We start from the raw sequence: 18,440 nt of genomic DNA on the forward strand, positions 1-18,440 counted from the left end.
GGGTGAGCCATAAATGCTTTGCCTCTTTCTACTTCAGGTCCCGTATGTAGAGCTTGGCGGGAAGACACTGGTGATGACGGTGTACGATTTTGACCGCTTCTCCAAGCATGATGCCATTGGCGACATCAAGGTGCCCATGAACAAGGTGGACTTCAGCCACATAACAGAGGAGTGGCGGGATCTGCAGAGCGCTGAGAAGGAGGAGGTAAGACGTCTGCCAAAATTTGCAATTACACCTCATAAAATGAGAAATACCCATATGGAAAAGAAATAGTAAAAACTTGTATGTGATTACTCATGAAAGTGGCCACTTTCATGAGTAAATCATATAAGGCTTACATGATTTACTCATGAAAGTGGCCACTTTCTCATTACTTTCATACATTGTTTTAGTAAGTATCCAAAACATACAAGTTTCATTATATAATTTTTCAAGGGATCTTATATCTGTTTTCACTCTTATATGCTTTTCATACAAGTTTCACACAAGACAGATACAAACTTTATAAGATTTATGTATATCTTTTCCATATGGGTAAACTCAATTTGAAATCACTTTGTGACACCTGTCTCATGCCGAGGCACAGATTTGTACATCTAGCAGCTGCAGTTTTAATGAAAAGGGCATAAGTGATATCAGAAGCATTATTTTATTTTGCTCAGCAAACTTGTACTGCAAATGCGGTGCGGTCGACGATGTAATCCATCTCCTCTGGAAATGTCACTTAATCATATGTCCGCACTTCCCCTTCAATTAACAGACGTGTAACTTCCCAGCCACCAATCCAGGAGATTCAATTTTCATGGTAAATGTCATGGCATATAGCATGTGTTGCCAACCTTATTTTTAGCATTACGGCAGGTTGATTTAAAGGTTAATTATAACGGTGCAGAATAGGTTGGTGGTGTTTTTCAAACTGAAGGGCATCACGTTACTTTCTTTTGTGAGCTTGTGCGCAGCTTTACCTGACAGGCTTATACACTGAAGTGATGCTTGGTATTCCTTATTCTTAGTTAAACATTGATTAATGAATCATTGTAAGACAGACCCCGGGTGACTTTATTCTTTATGGCACAGATTCAACAAGGTGCTCGAAACATTCCTCACACATTTTGAACCATATTGGCTTGATCGCATCACGCAGTTGCTGCAGATTTGAGATCTGGTGACTATGAAGGCCATTTGAGTACACCGAACTTACCAGCATGTTCAAGAAGCATATGTACACTTTGGTGTGCACTGTGGCCATAAAGGGATTGGTGGTGCAGTAATAATTGTGTAGGCTTCGGTGTTTTGGTGTTCAAACAATGCTCAGTTGGTACCAAAAGGTCCAAAGTATGACAAGAAACTATTACACCTGACCCACTGATATAAGGATAGAGGAATCCATGTTTTCGTTGACCCCACATTCTAACCCAAACATGAAAATGTTGCATCAGAAATTGAGACACATCAGACCAGGCGATGTATTTCCAATCTTTTAGTCTCTGAGTTTGGTGAGCCTGTGTGCATTGTAGCATGAGTTTCCTGTAGCTGATGGGTGTGTTTCTTCTGCTGCTGTAGCCCATCTGCTTTGAGCTTAGATGTCCTGTGCATTCAGAGATGTTCTTCTACATACCTTGGTTGTAAGAAGTAGTTAATTTCACTTACTGTTCCCTTCAGTTTGAAGCAATCTAGGCATTCTCTTCTACATTTTGTCCCAGAGAACTACCGCTCGTGGATGTTTTTCTGACCATTCTCTGTAAGCTGGAGTTCCCAGTAGATCCGAAGTTTCTGAAATACTCAGCCTAGTCTATGTGGTACCATCTACATGCCTGTTACGGCCCTAGCAGGGCCTCCTCCTGAAGGTGCCTGTGTGGGCGTGTCCCACCACCTCTTCTGCCTGAGGTGCCACCTTTCCCTGTTACACAGCTGACTCACATCAGTAATTAAAAGTATTTAAGCCCAGGGAAAGGTGAGCTCTGGGCCAGAGTGCCATGAGTGTGTTTGTGAGTGGTTACAGCTAGTGAGCTGTGTTATTGTGGTTTGCAGCTAGTGAGCTGCTCTCTTTCTTTTTGGCTTACGTTTTACTTTATTGACCACGCCTGAGTTTTGTTTGTTTTCTTAAATGGTGATAGCGGCTTGTCTGTCTTTTTTAGTTGAGCTACTTTAATAAAACTCTTTGATTTAACCCTTTTGCCTCCTTGACTCCTTTTTCTAACCCGGTCACTTTTTGTTACTCCCCCCTCACCGCCTAGACCCCTCAGGGGAACGTAACAATGCCCAAATGTAGGCCTAAGGCTGATTAGTAGGGGTGCAACGATACACAAAATTCACGGTTCGGTTCGATACTTTGAGGTCACGGTTCGATATTTTTTCGATACAAAAAAATGTTCATGCGTTTTTAAATAGTCATTTATTAAAATTATAAATATATATTTTAACTCAAAAGTACAGTTTTTAAATTTAATGTTGCTTAAACAACAAAGTAATAAAAAAATAAATCTATCTGATCGAGAAATCACTCATCTTTGGAAAAGAGAGTTTATTACAGAGAAATGGCTCTTTCAAAAATAAAAGCTATACTATATGCTTCTTCTGGGCTATATTCTCAGCAGCATATTAAACATATCAGGTCCCCATGAGGAGAATCATGTGCTAACAGCTGTCTAAATGACTCGGGTAAAGTTTGTAGCATGCATGCTTGTTGTTTTTGTCTGCCTGCACTTGTCTTTGCACGAGGATGATGTCGGCGTAAATGTGCAGTCATATTCGTTGTGTTCCCACTAGTGCTGTCAGCGTTAATCTGAAATGACGTTAACGCCACAACACGGCAAATCTCCGTTAACGAGCTACCGCGGATCGCCCCGTGCGTGGGGCTGGACGGCGTCAACACGTTAACGAGCTAACTGCGCTAACACACTAGTTCCCACCAATATAATTGAGCATTGCGTGGCACATCCGACATACTGTTTTACTTTTGTCCATGACGCGCTTACCTTTAGGGTCATACTTGACACACATGAAGACCAAAATAGTTCCAAAGGCCAGATCTGAATGAGGGTGGGGGAGGTTCAATTTGTCATGTTGCAATGAGCTTAGCTTCTGTCTTGCTAGCTTGTGCTGCGCTCAGTGAATCTGTGCTCGACAGTGTAGCCTAGGCGGAGTAGTCGAACGCAGATCCACTGAGCTCTCAACACAAACAGCATCGTCAGAAGAAAAGTTGATAAAATAAATTTAAAAATTTTGTATTGTTCAATACATATGCGTACCGAACCGAAAGCACTATATCAAACGGTTCAATATCGATACGAGTATCGTTGCATCCCTACTGATTAGATAGTTCTGTGAATGAACTGTTGAAGAGGTGTACCTAGCGAAGTGATTGGTGACAAAAAAGGGGAAAATATAATAAGTCTCATTTAAGTATCTGTAATGCAAAGAAGGCACTGAAAGCATATTCAAAAAAGAGAGAAAAGAAAGCTGCTTTCAGGTAAAAATCTTCTTCTTCACCTATACACAAGTAGCACAATCCTCTTTATTTTTAAGGTCAAATATGAAGTATCGGAGTCCCTAAAATGCCCTTTCCATTGAAGAAGCAGCGGCTGACCTTTTACAGTTCAAAGAAAATATTAAAGAGCTCGGTCACTGCTCTTGACAGCCATAATTAACTGTCACTGCTTCTTTTACTAGCCTCAAGAGGAGAATGCATTTGCGTTCATTAAAATGCGACTCCCATCATCAAAGTTGGCGATCGTGGCTCAAGAGTTGGGAGTTCGCCTTGTAATCGGAAGGTTGCCGGTTCGAGCCCCGGCTCGGACAGTCTCGGTCGTTGTGTCCTTGGGCAAGACACTTCACCCGTTGCCTACTGGTGGTGGTCAGAGGGCCCGGTGGCGCCAGTGTCCGGCAGCCTCGCCTCTGTCAGTGCGCCCCAGGGTGGCTGTGGCTACAATGTAGCTTGCCATCACCAGTGTGTGAATGGGTGGATGACTGGATATGTAAAGTGCTTTGGGGTCCTTAGGGACTAGTAAAGCGCTATATAAATACAGGCCATTTACCAAAGTAAGACTATTTAGTCTGTGGTTTTTAAAGCAGCTACAAGTCAGGGGAGCAGATGACAAATGAAATGCAGGGGAGGGTCCATTACAATATAAAACACACTGCAGCCATTTTCAGCACTCCTATTCTACATGAGGAAATAGACCTTGATTGGAAGTTGATGGAAGATGAAGAGTCAATATTCGGATCTGGATTGCCTTTGATTTATAACCTCTTTTCGAAATGACCAGATGTAAAACAGGTGCGACCTAAGCGGGAGTTATTGGCTGTGTCTGCTTCAGGTGTTGATAAAGGATATGGAGAGAATATGAACCGATCTCTTTTCAGTCTCAGATAATGAGCCTGTGTCGTGATGGTGCTTTGCTTGAAGCAGTGAAGTGCAGTGCAGGGCTTTTCCTGCAAACAAGGAATCAAATCCATGGCAGACGATTGAAAACCTTCAGGACGCTTGTTGTACAATTGATTGCTTTGACTCTGAAGCTGTGACTCAGAGATACACTTTGATCTGAAACATTACATTTGACATGCTGCATTTCTGTTTGCCACCTAGCAAAAAAAAACAATTTTCGATTTAATTTGTGTGCTTTGTAACTTAAATGCATCCTCCTCTTCTTTTCACACTTTCTTGGTTTTTTTTATTCCAACTATTTTGACTTTCATTAAAGAAATCAAGTTCAAGTATAACACTGCGACAGCTGAGTTTCTCTGTTTAGACAAATTACACTGTAATCGAAGAGTGTTTTTGTCCTAATTTTTCTTTCCTGTATTTTGAAATTATTTATCAGGGCAGCAGACAGCTGGCTCACATAATGATTACATTGTTAACAGCTTGTCTTGATCAGTGGAGTACAATACACTGGAAAATGCTCCACTTATTAAGGCAAATTTGTCTGAAAAACTAGTATCTCCACATTTTGTTAATTTTGGGTTTTTTTATTGTGATCTCCATATGTTCTGCACAGTTGTATCCTGTAAATATGAATGCTTAAAATGTGCCCTGCTTCATTAGCAGTAATTTTTCAGTAGATTGTGCCAGCTTGTAGATTTAGCACTACTAATATTCTCCACCTTGTGTTTTTCAGATCAGAAACTCTAATTACACTGATGCAGACGGACACTGCTCTGTGTTAGGATTTCTGATAATGGATCAGTTTCACACTGATCACAGAGTCTTCTGTGCCAGCCCTCCTAGATTTAGTCTACAATGCTTCCAATCTGTGCACTTAAAGCAAATATCTTTCTCCATCATGATTTAGACTGTAATTACTATAACCAGCTTTATGACTCAGTGTGTCAGCATCCTGTACATTAACCTTTAATACCATTAGACTTTTAGCACAGACACCCTGCTACTTGCAGCTTTGCATGTTAAAAGCTTCCCTTTCTGCTCGTGGAGAGCAGAATCAAGTAAACATGTTTATGAGCAACTTTCTCTCTGATGTATCCTCATATGGTGTGAACATGTGATGGAGTAAATTTGCATCAAGTAGCTGTTTTTCTCACCTCTGCAATGTCTCTGTTTTTCCAACAGCAAGAAAAACTGGGTGATATCTGCTTCTCTCTGCGATATGTCCCCACTGCTGGCAAGCTGACCGTGGTCATCCTTGAGGCCAAAAACCTCAAGAAAATGGATGTTGGAGGCTTGTCAGGTGAGGAGAATTGAAAGGGTGTGCACATATGCCAACTGGTTTTTCCTCTGACAGGGCCTTTGTCTGTAATGACACACAAACTGCAGCACTCACTTCACCTCTCCTACAACATCGCAAGCTTTTCTTCCTCTTTTCAGCACCCAGACAGATACCTGATTGTGAAAAAGATCTTTTGAATGTCTCTAAATATCCCTGAGAAACTGCTTATATTGTAACAAAAGAAACGCAGTTAATGGCACCCATGATGATGCTGTCATCTTTCTATAGCTCACATAACTCACAGTGCAATGACAACAGAGTTGACTTGGATCCCACAAAGATATCAATGCTAGAAGCATGTGTAGCTAATCGTATAGCTATTGCCATGCGTTAGCTATAAATATAGAAATCAAATATTCATTACACGTCTTTGCATTGTGCCATTATATGATTTACTGATGGTTAAATCAGTCCTGTCTGACTTTATGCACAACTCAGTATCATGGATTACATCAGCCAGCTAGCATTTCTACTGAGATTGATTTTGCTAGTGATAACATTAGCAAACAAGATATGATTAGCCAGCTAACTGTAATGAGGGATAGCTTATAAGGAAGAGACATGGCACTGACATGATTCAGTAGACAAATCCAAAGAAAAATGCTAAAAATGGCTGTTATCTCACCCCTAAAGAGTAAGTAGCTGCAGCTGATTAGCTAATCATGTTGTGAAACTGTGCTAGCGTGCCGTAGGAGAATAACATTTTAGTAAAATCTTATTTTGAGTGTTTTATATTTGATTTGGCTTGTGAGTCTACTGTAGTAGCTTTAAATGACCCAGGGATCACCGATATTAAAGTTATGGCTCCATCATTTAGACGGGATCTTTAAAGAACGATCCAGATTTGATCCAGTGTGTGAGACTTGCGTCCAGAAGGACTTATTCTGGCAATGCTAACATTAGCTGATAAACTCATATGAAAATGACCAATTTAGTTTCTAGATTAGCCCGAAGAGGGTTGGATTTGATGCCACAAATTAAACAATCGCTCCATGAATTTAATGTCCTTGTAATGCTAATGTTCTGCAATATTAACAGTTCCTCTAACATTTTATGGATTATCTCTCAAAATTCAGTCCAAGTGTTTCACCTATTGTCAGTGTTACTCATCATGCTGTTAGAGGCAACTGAGGGAGTCATGGATGGTCTCAGTTTTCAAGTTATGCTACAATCTCTTCAGACATTTGCCATGAAAAATGATTGCCATTGTTGTAAAATTGATCGCTATGACTCAGAGATGCACTTTGATCTGTCACATTGTATTTGACATGCTGCAGCTCTGTTTACTACGTAGTAAAAGGCATGACTTGATTTGCACACTTGCTCCTTTGGTTTTGAATGTTTTTATTAATATATTACCAATATTCAAGTGTAATCCTGCAACTGTAGGTTCGCAAAATATGTTTAAGTTTAAAAAAAAAGTTGTCTAGCACACATTGAAGAACACATACAGTAATACAGTAATGAGTGTAACACACTCATAAAGACAGTGCCTTCCCTCTTAATGAATGCATGGAATAAAAGAGTATGTATGAAAAAAATTCGACAGCTTGAAAGAATGAAAGAATTGTCCTGCTGTGGTATAGCTCCAACTCTACAGGATTAAGATCAATAGTTGACATTTATCACAATACAGTCAAGTCTGAATAGAGGATCTGATGTCATGGTAACTGAATGAGAGGGATGGAAGTCCTCCACCCACAGCTGACTGGAACATAAACAAACGGCACAAAAACAGACAGACTTGTTTTGTGTCTCTTTCAGCCAGAGAGGACAGATGTTTCATCTAGGGACTAAAAAAACATGACTGAACTTTAATAGAGTCCCATGACACTGAAATCCACTGTGCTTTTGGACATAAAGACCAATATTAAAGTTTTAATGTCTTTCTCACTATGAAGTGGAACAACACAATCTCATTTTGTAAAACTATATATTTCCTTTGGGGGCAATTTAGCAATGTGGGCAGAGTTGCATAGCAGAGGCATCTGCTTTCACATTTCAGCTCTGAAACCAGACATGCCATGCTGCAAATGGTAAAGATAAGACTTTAAAGTGCAGGAGAAGAGCTGCACAATAAAGTCATGGACAGGTTTTATTAATCAGTTAACTTGATGTAACATGCCATAAATGTGACCATCTTTTGCCTTTAAAATAATACCAGTTTTTCAAGGTAGCTGGCAGGAAGTTTGAATGATTGCTGAACGATCTAGAAGAACTTAACACCGTTCTTCTGTAAGTTTAGGCTTCCAGAATAACTGTGGTTCACATAATGGGTGGAAGTTTAGAAACATCCACACTGGAATCAATTTGCTAGTTACACATCACTTTGCAGCTGACGGTTGGTCCATAGCAGATTGTCTGTTGCTCGGGTAATCCTCAAATGTGTTTACTATCCAGTCTTACGTCAGTCGACGATATTCTTCCCTTTTATCTGGAGACTCTTCAATTGCTTGTCTCTGAGCTTTGAAAAGTTCAACTCCCGTCCACTTTGTGTCACCAGTGGTTATTTTGCCTGTCATCACTTGAAGTCGTTGAATGTCATTGACTCTGTGTGGTTTCTGGCTGCCAGGTTGCTGCGAATCCTGTGTGGATGTTGATTTAGTCTTTGGCTACTTTTTACTAAGACCATCAGAACTCCATGTTATTCCAAAGATAATTCTTCATGACTCTCACTGGGTTTGATTGAGTGTTTTAGAAAGAAGATGTCTTGACTAAAACCTGTACTGTGTGATGGATAAACATAGATAGTGCCTAAACCACATGCAGCAGTGTACTTTCATTGATGTATGGGTACCAGTGTGCAACAATGAATAAATAAAATTGCTTTGCTTTGCAATTTTGGGGTTCCTTTTAAAAATGTTATTAGCAAGTTATTATTTTTCAGGGTGCAGTTAAGTATTATTTGTAACATTTTATGATCAGGGTACACTTCTCAACTAAACGTAAATCTGAAACTACTGTTAATTAATTATTATTACAGTAACCGGGATTCAACACACACTCACTGGCATTACTGGTCTTTTTTCTATGAACTACAGACTTGAATGAAATAGGGGACTCTGCATAAATATGGTTTTATTTGGTTTAAGTGCTATAGTTTTATTGACCCCCTTGAATTAAAGCCTAAAGTCTGCACCACAATCACATCACAATTATTTGATTTAATATCAACTTTGGCAGTGAACAGAAAAAGAATGGTGTCCAAATACTTGTGTACCTGACTGTACTTCCAACCTGAGATGGCTTTTTTCACTGTGCGATCAGTTACAGATAAAAGTTGACATTTGTGAGGAAAACATGCTCGAAACAGAGAAACTATGAAATGCAGTGTGTTCTGTACTCTTCTGTAATATGATCAAAGCTCAGTAAAAGCATGAATAATTTAAAAAGATTGATGGTTGATGTAGATAGAACAATATCAAAGTCCCATTTAGAGCTTTGTTGAGCAAAGATAGGCTTCATCAGAATTCAGCACATTCCCACAGCATCACCAGCTTCACCATCTACAGTCATCAGACTATAATTTAAGCTATTTATAACTGATATAGTGCAGTCTGACATTATCAGACCCATTTGTGTTATGCAACCTAGTGTTTTTATGACATACATGACAACTTAACTAATATCCACCAATATAAGGAGCATTTTAATAATGACGGAAGGTTTTCATGGATCCATTCCCCGATGCAGTAAACAAACACAGTTTCATTATTCTGGACCTGGTGCTATCTATTTTTTTGATCATATCAGTCGTCATACAGACACCATAAAATAAGAAATCACACAATAAGCTGAATCTTTCCCTCCTGCTTTTCCTCTGACTTTCTTCAGTGGCTTCTTTTTACATTTTTAAATAGCTGCTCCGACTCTTTCAGCAGCCATCACCAACACCCGGGTCCACTTGCTTTCTGTTTGTCTATCCAGTCTATCCATATAACCCCAAACATCCTGCGGTACAGTAAGAGTGTGCACATTAATGGCTCCGAGCTCCCTTTCATCTGTCAGACCAGTGCGAGGAGCCATTTGGCTGGTAAAAAACAAAAAACAAAACACCCCCGCTGCAATTTTCTGATATTGGCATTAGCACTCACCTGTGCCCATTTGCATCGTGGGATTGTCAGCATTTTGAGCCATCAGCCACACGGACCAGCCAGTATTAGAATGGTGTGAAATCTTTCCAATTTGAAGGCCAGGTTTCCTCTTACAGTGAAGGGAAATGCCAGGAAAGCCAGACAGTTTGACACCATATACCATATGTCATGTTTAATTGGAGCATGTTTCATCTGTGTGCACTCATCTGTGGGTTTCAGGGTGAATTATTAGCATACTGTAATGGCACAGTGCATGTTTGTAATTACATACAACCAGAATATACTCTAAATTGCAGTTTGGGCTTTGTTTTTTGTTAGTAGTGTCTACTTTTCTGCTCCCAGAATGGACTTAAATGTGCAGCAGATGGATGAAATAATAAGCAGGTCTCTAATAACAATAATTAGCCTCCATCCACAGAGTGGCTCAGCCAGAACTTAAGGAGGAGGACAAGTAATTGATGGCCTGGGATCAGCCTTCTTTTCTATTGTCATCCTGTTTACCATGCCTAATTATGGCTCACAGAGGAAGATGTGGGAATTATCATTAACCAATGTATAATCAGAAATAATTCTTTTGATTTGCTCCTCATGAAGCATGCCCCAAATCTACCACCGTGCTGCATTTCTTAGGAAAACAAACTTTGGAAGTAATAGTTTTAAAAGTACACTTGACTTCTGGCGCCTCTCAGAATTGCTCCTGCTTAACATGCAGCGAGGCACCATGTTCTTTAGCTGTCGTCTCAAAATAATCCTCGTCACAGACAGGTTACTCCTCTTTCCACTTTAGCCGACCCCACAATGTATAGTTACAATAGATCCGTTACGTTTAGTTGCAGGCAGTCAGGATTTAAAAAACTCTGAAACTTGTGATGCATTTTAAAGTTTTGAAAGCTTCTAACTGAATCACCAACATCTCTTTTGACCTCCTGCACATATCATTTTATTTTGTGAAAATTACTCTGTTTAAATCTTAAAATACAGCTTTTCACGTTACTGTAGTGTCTCCAAGGGAAATGAAAGGTGAGTCAGACTCGGAGGTGGGGAACACAAAGGCTAAGTGTTTGGAAGCAACTCAGTATAAGTACCGGCGGGCTTATAGAAGTAGTGGCAGTTAAAATGTTTCGTCCTCTCTCTTTGTATCTTCAAAGACATCCCAGGCGGCTGTGAGGTGGCATATAACCAGGTAATGGCCAGCAGTGGGGGAGGTTATCAAAGCACACAGGCACCATGTCAGCGGTAATGAAGCCGCACTGCCCCAACCTGGTGCTCCAGCGCACTATCAAGCCTCTCGGGTTGGAGAGGTTTATTTGTTTTGCTCCTCTGGCTGGTCAGACTAAGGTTCCCGTCATCTCAGCAAGGTAGTGGGCATGAGGGATCATTAGGATGATGTACGAGGCCTGAGAGAAGAAGGCAATTTGAAAGGGATTAGAGAAGGCAGAATTTATTATGTTTTGCGTCTATAGATGTAAGAAATAATAACTAGAAAAGTTACAGTGTATTTCCAAGCTTTTACATTATGAATTTTGCCATTTCCAAAATAAAAAAAGGAAAAGTAAGAAGTAAATCGGACAGTGATATGGCATTAAAGGCATTAAAAAGGCTTAATATAAATGCAGGTCTAATATCTAATTCACTTTTATCTGTGTTTTGTTACTTAAAAAACCATTTCCTGACTGCTGAGCGGCTTCGGTCTTACAACAGCCCCAAAGTAGACCAGTTATACACTTTGAATGACGACCCCCTCATTTGCATTAAGTGGATAAATAATATTTAAAAATACAAAAAAAAAGTTGTGCGGAAAAGTAAAGATTGGGATAATGAAAAGGAAAAAAGGGTTGAACTTCCACCTCATTTCTTTATATTTTTTATCTAGTAAGTCAGAGTTTCGTGTAAATTTTCAAAGTAGTCTTAAGCAACAGATCTGCAGGCTTTCTGAAGTTTTTTGGGGGGCGCTGGCTGCTTTTTTGCTCATTGTCAGTCCAGTGTGTGTACCTGACCATTTTCAGTCACTTAAAATTGACCTATGAATCTTTCAACCATAAAAAGATGAAAACTTGGCATATCTGCAGTTTGTCCTTAAAGAAAATGGGAAAGTAGAGGACAACAGAAGAAATGGCAATCCAAAATAACTGTCTACACCAGATGAGCAGTACCTGAAAATCATCTCCTTAAGAAACAGCAATGACCTGACACAGGATCCCTTCAGTTGATCCATCTACTGTTCACTGAAGCCTCATCAGAAACGGTCTCAGTGGAAGGGGTGGCTGTCAAGAAGCCATTCTTAAGGAAGGGAAGCAGGGAGAAAAGGCCAAGGCATGCCAAATTATACAAGAACTAGAACAGTTATGGATTGGCTTCACCAAAGCTTACACTTTAACATTATAGAAGTAGCGTGGGTCTTTGATGGAGACTGGTCCTACACAATAAATGTCTACTGCAGTTTTTCCACAGCACCATAAATCTAAAACTAAAAATAAGTAAATTAATAAACAGAATTAAATAGAAAATGAAATGTGAAGTAAATAAATAAAAATAATAAATCCAAAGGTCAACAAATGAAACAGCAGGTTCATCATTTGTTACATTTTATGCTATAATTAAAGCCTACCTTTTTATTGTAATTCTAATGCATTCAATTACAGTTATTATATTTTTTTTTTGGCACTTTTGAGCCTCCGTAGAGAGTAGAATACAAAATAACATCGTAAAAAGACTTCCATCAGATTTCATGGAGGTGGTTTTACGTGGGCCTGCGCCCCAGAGAGCAGTTTCACTGTAAACACTTGTGTATGCGTGAAACGTGTGTGATTCACCGCTGAGCTGAGTGTGTAAAACTAAACCGACAGTCACCCCTGGGTGCACCCACCATGGAAAATCCAAAATGATGGGAGGAAAGCTAAGATGACAGCCAGGCTATATTTAACCCTGCTTGTATTGGTGTTCATTTGGCACAACTCTGCCAGAACCCTTAGCAGCCAAACCCAAAGATAAAGGAAACGTCCGAGCGAATTGTGCGTTTTATATCTCTGCACTGTAGCTTCAGGTTTGATGACTAGAATATTCAAAATGAGTCACAGATGGTAATTATTCACAGCTTGAAATCCTATGTGTAAGTAACCACTTTTAAAATAAGACCTCTTTAGTAGCTCTACTTAACTCTAAAGCTGATGTGACTCAGAGCTCCCTGCCTATCCATAAACCTGCATCTTGCCTCCTGTGGGAAATGTACGGACGGCTGATAGCGCATCGCCTCATAAAACTGTGGCCAAGATCCAGGACTCCAATGAGTAACCCCTAAGGGTAGCAAAGACGAGCCGCTGTGCTGTACACACATGTGAGTAACCGCTCTTGCATCACAAGCACTGTCATTCATCCATAAAATGGGAGAGATTACATCCGTCCAGGAGGAGGTGGTAAAATGGGCTTGATAGAAGGTACAGCGAGCGTCCCAAAACTCAATAATGCCAAACTCTCATCTGCTGGCTGGAGATATAAGTGCACCTAGATTGCAGAGGCACCACAGGTGTTTTCTTTTTTGAGAAAGGGTTATCTTGCATAATCCCATTCAGCTGTGGTGTGGTGTCTTTTCAGCCACAGTTACCAATATAAGAGTTACACGCAGCCACTGTAGTACCATTATTTTAATATACACAGCTGTATGCAATATTAGATAGTATTATTGACTGTTCGCTAATCCCCTCCCGTATATAGTGAAAGTCTAGGGATATATTCTTTGTATATTTAACATTAAATATACAAAGAATTAAAAACCATTGTCTTCACTTGAAGTGTGAGAAATGGATCATGGAGTGTTTTGGTCTGTTTTATCATAAGTTGCAAGTATTAGCATGTTTAACTGCTTACAACCCGCTTACAACGTATTACATTAAATTGCTACATACAATATTACATGAGGTTACAGGATATAAATGTCTTATTTAAGATTACCTCATCCCTGCTGTGTGGAATGACTTTAGAGGCATTAGCTTTGAACTTGGCATATCTCGGCACTAATGTGCCAAGTGTCCTTAAAAACATTTGAGAAAACTGGACAAGTGGAGGACAAAAGAAGAAGTGACAGGTTCAAAAACTCCATACAGCAGATGACCAGTCTCTGTAAGTCATATTCTTAAGAAATCTAGACAACATCTAACACAGGATCTGAACGATACACCAGTCAAGAAGCTATTCTTGAGAAAAGAAAATAGGAAGGAACATTTGCGGTATGCACAAATAGTGGATTGAAAATCAGTGGCAGCAGGTCTTGTGGAGTGAGTCTCTGTAATTCATGGTGGAAGCTCTGGGACAAAACACAGCAAAAAATAGCTTTGAAATGTCCTTCAAGAAGCCGAGAGAACTATAGCCTGAAGAGTACTTACAGACATTACAAGGTGGTCATACTAAAAACTGACTTTTAGGAGATGAAAACTAAGCTCTGTTTTTGTCTTACATTCTGTGCTTCCATGCATGTTTGCAGATGCTGCACACACTTTCCATTTTATTCATGAAAAAATTAGGGGTGGCTCAAGACATTTGCACTGCACAGTGCTTTTTTTCATGGCCAGCAGGGGGCAACTCCCCTGGTTGCAAAAGGATGTCCAGTTACACAGAAGTCTATCTTAAAATGACTCTACTTCTCACTTGGTTTATGACTTTAGTGAACTCTTTCTCAATGAATATGTCGTCTGAGTTGTCAGTTTCAGGTCTTAGTAAATGCAACATGGTGTTCACGTTGTAAATTATGGATGTAATTAGAATAGTATGAGCCATAAAGCAGGTTGTGCTACATAAGAAGAACTCTAGGCATAAAACAGTAGTTAATGTCACAGTGATCAAATGGAGCTGTCATTATATGAAATAGCATCGTCAATCTTTCTCTGACAAAAACAATAGGTTTTTGTTTGTGCTTATAACACTTATTCTACCAAGACTTTCTGTTTCCTGCAATATAAGAACGATGATCAGCTTTGGAAGAAAGTGGCTTTTGGCTCGGGTAGGTGAGCACAGTGTATATAGCAATCAAGTCCATATATATAAGACCCATTTTAGAAGGTTATTATGAGTGAGCTGTAAAGATCGAAAAGTCAGCTAGAGATGGATTTTGAACTCTGGAATCTGACATCTCACTTATATTCATTCTACACTGTCTATGCCATTACTAAGCTTTTATCTTTGACCTTCTTTGGACCTGTGAACTTAATAACAGAGGAGTCTGTACTGAAGCTGAGTTGGGGGAAGAAAAGGGAGAAAAAGGAACTTCCACGGAAAATCTAAAGGGATCAAAATGGCCATTCCTTCCAAGTTACTTGTAGCAACTTGAAGCTTTGTTGTGTTAGTTCTGTTAGTGAAGCTCTGATTTCATTCATAAGAATATTCAAAGGGACATATACTGCTGTTTGAGATATACGGAGGCTGTGTATCCTCTTTATGAGATACGTTGGAAGCAGTATTTATTTCCTACGCACAGCCCTCCCTCGCTGTTTTTCTCATCCCGGCACTCCAGCTCTTCTCAGCAGGGGAGTAATAATGGACACCCACTCCATTAGAAGCCTGTTACCATTTCACTCATGTCTCTGCCATCTATTTATTCTGCTGCTTTTCTCCCTCTCACTCTGTTTGCGCTGTTTTCTCTCTATATTCATGTCAGCTGCCATGGACAGTCAGATCCTCATTCCCCTAAATTGGATAAAAGATTAAGAGAGCTAAGCTTGTTCAGTTTGTGCTACTGTGAAAAATCATAAAGTTTGAACTTTTTTTTTTTCTTTTAATTTTGCTTTTTTCAGAGCTGCTCGCTCATGAGAAATCCTAAAGCATTATAAAGACTTTGTGCATATGGGACCCAGAGATGAATCCAGATTATCAGATCAAGTGGTGTTTCAACAACTAATTATAGGCTCCAGTTCAGGCTCTTACTACTTATTCATGCCAATGCACAGCTCTAGGGTTCAGTAGCTGGAGGATGATGTTGTTATCCTCAGGCAAAAGCCTGCCTCATTTGCATCTAGGAGATTATCGTGCTTATTTGTTTTTCATGTGTTTTTCAAGGAGCCTGTTGTCTTAAGTGATAAATGACTCTAAGTGGTCTTTTTTTTTCCCTCCTCGTGCGCCGAGATCGGAGAACATTTAACGTCATTAAGCCGCCTTCCCATGTGTAACCACAATTTTCAACAATCTGCTCTACATTTTTCACGCCGCGAACAGTAGCAGTAAGTTTATTAATACACAAATCTAACCTTTTCACTGTAATTCATCTGTAGCTGCAAGAAAAAGTTTGAGATTTGTTGAAGTTTTGCATAAATGTTTAAAACATCATGAGAATTTCACTAAAATCCTAAAGCATGAAGTCCATTCAGTTAAAAGACAAATGAAAATAAAGGAATAGTTATTGATTTCTTAAGGAAAATGATAAAAACTATCTCTATAAAGGAAGAAGTATAAAAATCTTTGATTTCAGTATCTCATGTGACCCCTCCCCCATTTGCTGCACTAACAGCAACTTGGCATTCTAGGCGATACAGCTCAAGATATTAATTTAGGTGAGTTTAGTGGCATAATCGTGTAACTTCAGGAGTGAATTTGTGATTAACACAAACTGTGAAAGGTTTACCTGACATTTCCATGTTAATTAATGCTGCATTGCCAAACTGCTCCTTGCAGTTTGTTTTCAGGATACCCAACAGAAAAATTGTCTCACAGTGTGTGTAAGCAACACATCAATTTAATGATAAGAACTACAGATGTAATTAGATGCTTTTCTGGACATCACCCACTACTCATTGATGTTTGTGTTGTACAGCCTCCAATGAGCAACTGATTGACACAGCGCTCTTAGAGGATATCAAACGGGTCAGTTTACAAAGTAGACCCAGTCTGAAGAACAATAAAATGTACATTTAACTTCAAGTTGTATTCAATAAGATTTGAAACATGAGACTGAGAGCATTTACAAAGGTCATGAAGAAAAGCAGAAGATTTCAGTGAGTTTCTTCGCCAGCGTTTAGTAGACACCCCTCAGCAAAACTTATCAGTTTCAAAAGGCTGTAAAAGAAAAAGAAAAAAAAGAGGCTTTGGAGATGAAAGTCGGAGTACTTTCAGAGTTTATTCCTTCAAAAAAGAATAAACCCAAATGTTTGCTTGCAGCGACTGCTTTTGAAAAAGTTTATACCAGCTTTTTTTTTTTATTCCCATAGTCTGCCTTCTTAATAACAACAACAAAAAATCACCTCACAGGTTCCTTGGAAACAACTGGGTGTCAAATTTCCCATTACAGAAGATGCCAGCAACTTTTTATTGGTGTCATGAGCTTGTTTTAAGGCTTTCGTAAAACCTATTCGTGGAGCGGTGGGAATGAGGATCAGCACCTCCAAATCTTAGGCCATGGTCTTCAGCCGGAAAAGCGTGGAGTGCCCACTCCGGGTCAGGGACGAGTTCCTGCCCCAAGTGGAGGAGTTTAAGTATCTCAGGGTTTTGTTCGCGAGTGACTAGGAGAAGGGAGCAGGAGATCGGCAGACGGATTGGTGCAGCGGCCACAGCGATGCGGACGCTGTACCGCTCTGTTGTGGTGAAGAGAGAGCTGAGTGTAAAAGCGAAGCTCTCAATTTACCGGTCGATCTACATCCCTACGCTAACCTATGGTCACGAGCTTTGGGTAGTGACCGAAAGAACAAGATCGCAGATACAAGCGGCGGAAATGCCATTCGGGAGGGGCTCAGAGTAAAGCTGCTGCTCCTCCACATCGAAAGGAGCCAGTTGAGGTGGTTCGGGCATCTGACAAGGATGCCCCCTGGGCGCCTCCTGGGTGAGGTGTTCCGGGCATGTCCCACCAGGAGGAGGCCCCGGGGCAGACCCAGGACACGCTAGAGAGATTATATCTCTCGGCTGGCCTGGGAACGCCTTGGTGTTCCCCCGGACAATCTGGAGGAGGTGGCTGGGGAGAGGGAGGTCTGCTAAAAATTACAATGGAGGTGATTGCAGTCTTTGGCTGCTCGTAGTTTGGGCTCATGAAGCTCTTAAATGTTGAATTCAGGAGCCTCATTCTGTCCTTTTAATCAGTCAGTTAAACCAAAAAACTCTGATACTTATCTGACTATTCAAAAGGCTTCCTGCCATCGTGTCAGTTGCAGGTTATGCCCAAAGAAAGATACAAACTCTCCTCTTTTCCAGTTTGGTCTTAATAGCTATGTGGAGAACATAAACAAATTAGGACGAGTGGCATCACATCATAAATGGAAGCGGTGGGTGGTTTGATATTTTCAGACACACACTCCACCTGATTGCCAGATGAGGACGGGCAAAGCAGACCATTTGGGTGCCACTTGAGGTGGCATTTGGACAGATGACAATGGGGCTCTTGAAAGGGGAAGGTTAACTGAGTGATATAAACACACTGGACTCTGATGGTGAACTATATCAGTATTTTTGTATTCTCAATGGATCAAATGACTAGATTTATTTTAAAGGGATGTCTCATAATAACAAGCACACAAACAATGATCACCCTGAGCTCTGCAGGGCATTTTGCTGTCTTTTAACTTTTTTGTTGTTTTTAAGCCCTCCGGCTACAGTGTACGCGAACAGCCTATGGGCTCATGGTGTCCTGGATGTCACAAAGATTAAAGC

General features: G+C 40.1%; 1 protein-coding gene across 5 annotated transcripts in view; it reads left to right on the plus strand.

The window, feature by feature from the left end:
- Window positions 1-18,440, plus strand: part of syt1a (synaptotagmin Ia) — a 220,601-nt gene that overhangs the window by 195,608 nt on the left and 6,553 nt on the right. For all 5 annotated transcript variants that reach the window (XM_080886388.1, XM_080886392.1, XM_080886390.1 and 2 more), the window contains 2 exons: window positions 38-205; window positions 5,571-5,688. In XM_080886388.1, the coding sequence (XP_080742514.1) occupies window positions 38-205; window positions 5,571-5,688 (286 nt within the window). The remainder of the gene's footprint in view (window positions 1-37; window positions 206-5,570; window positions 5,689-18,440) is intronic.

This window comes from Rhamphochromis sp. 'chilingali', assembly GCF_963969265.1.
Source record: "Rhamphochromis sp. 'chilingali' genome assembly, chromosome: 7".
In the NCBI taxonomy this organism is placed as follows: Eukaryota; Metazoa; Chordata; class Actinopteri; order Cichliformes; family Cichlidae; genus Rhamphochromis; species Rhamphochromis sp. 'chilingali'.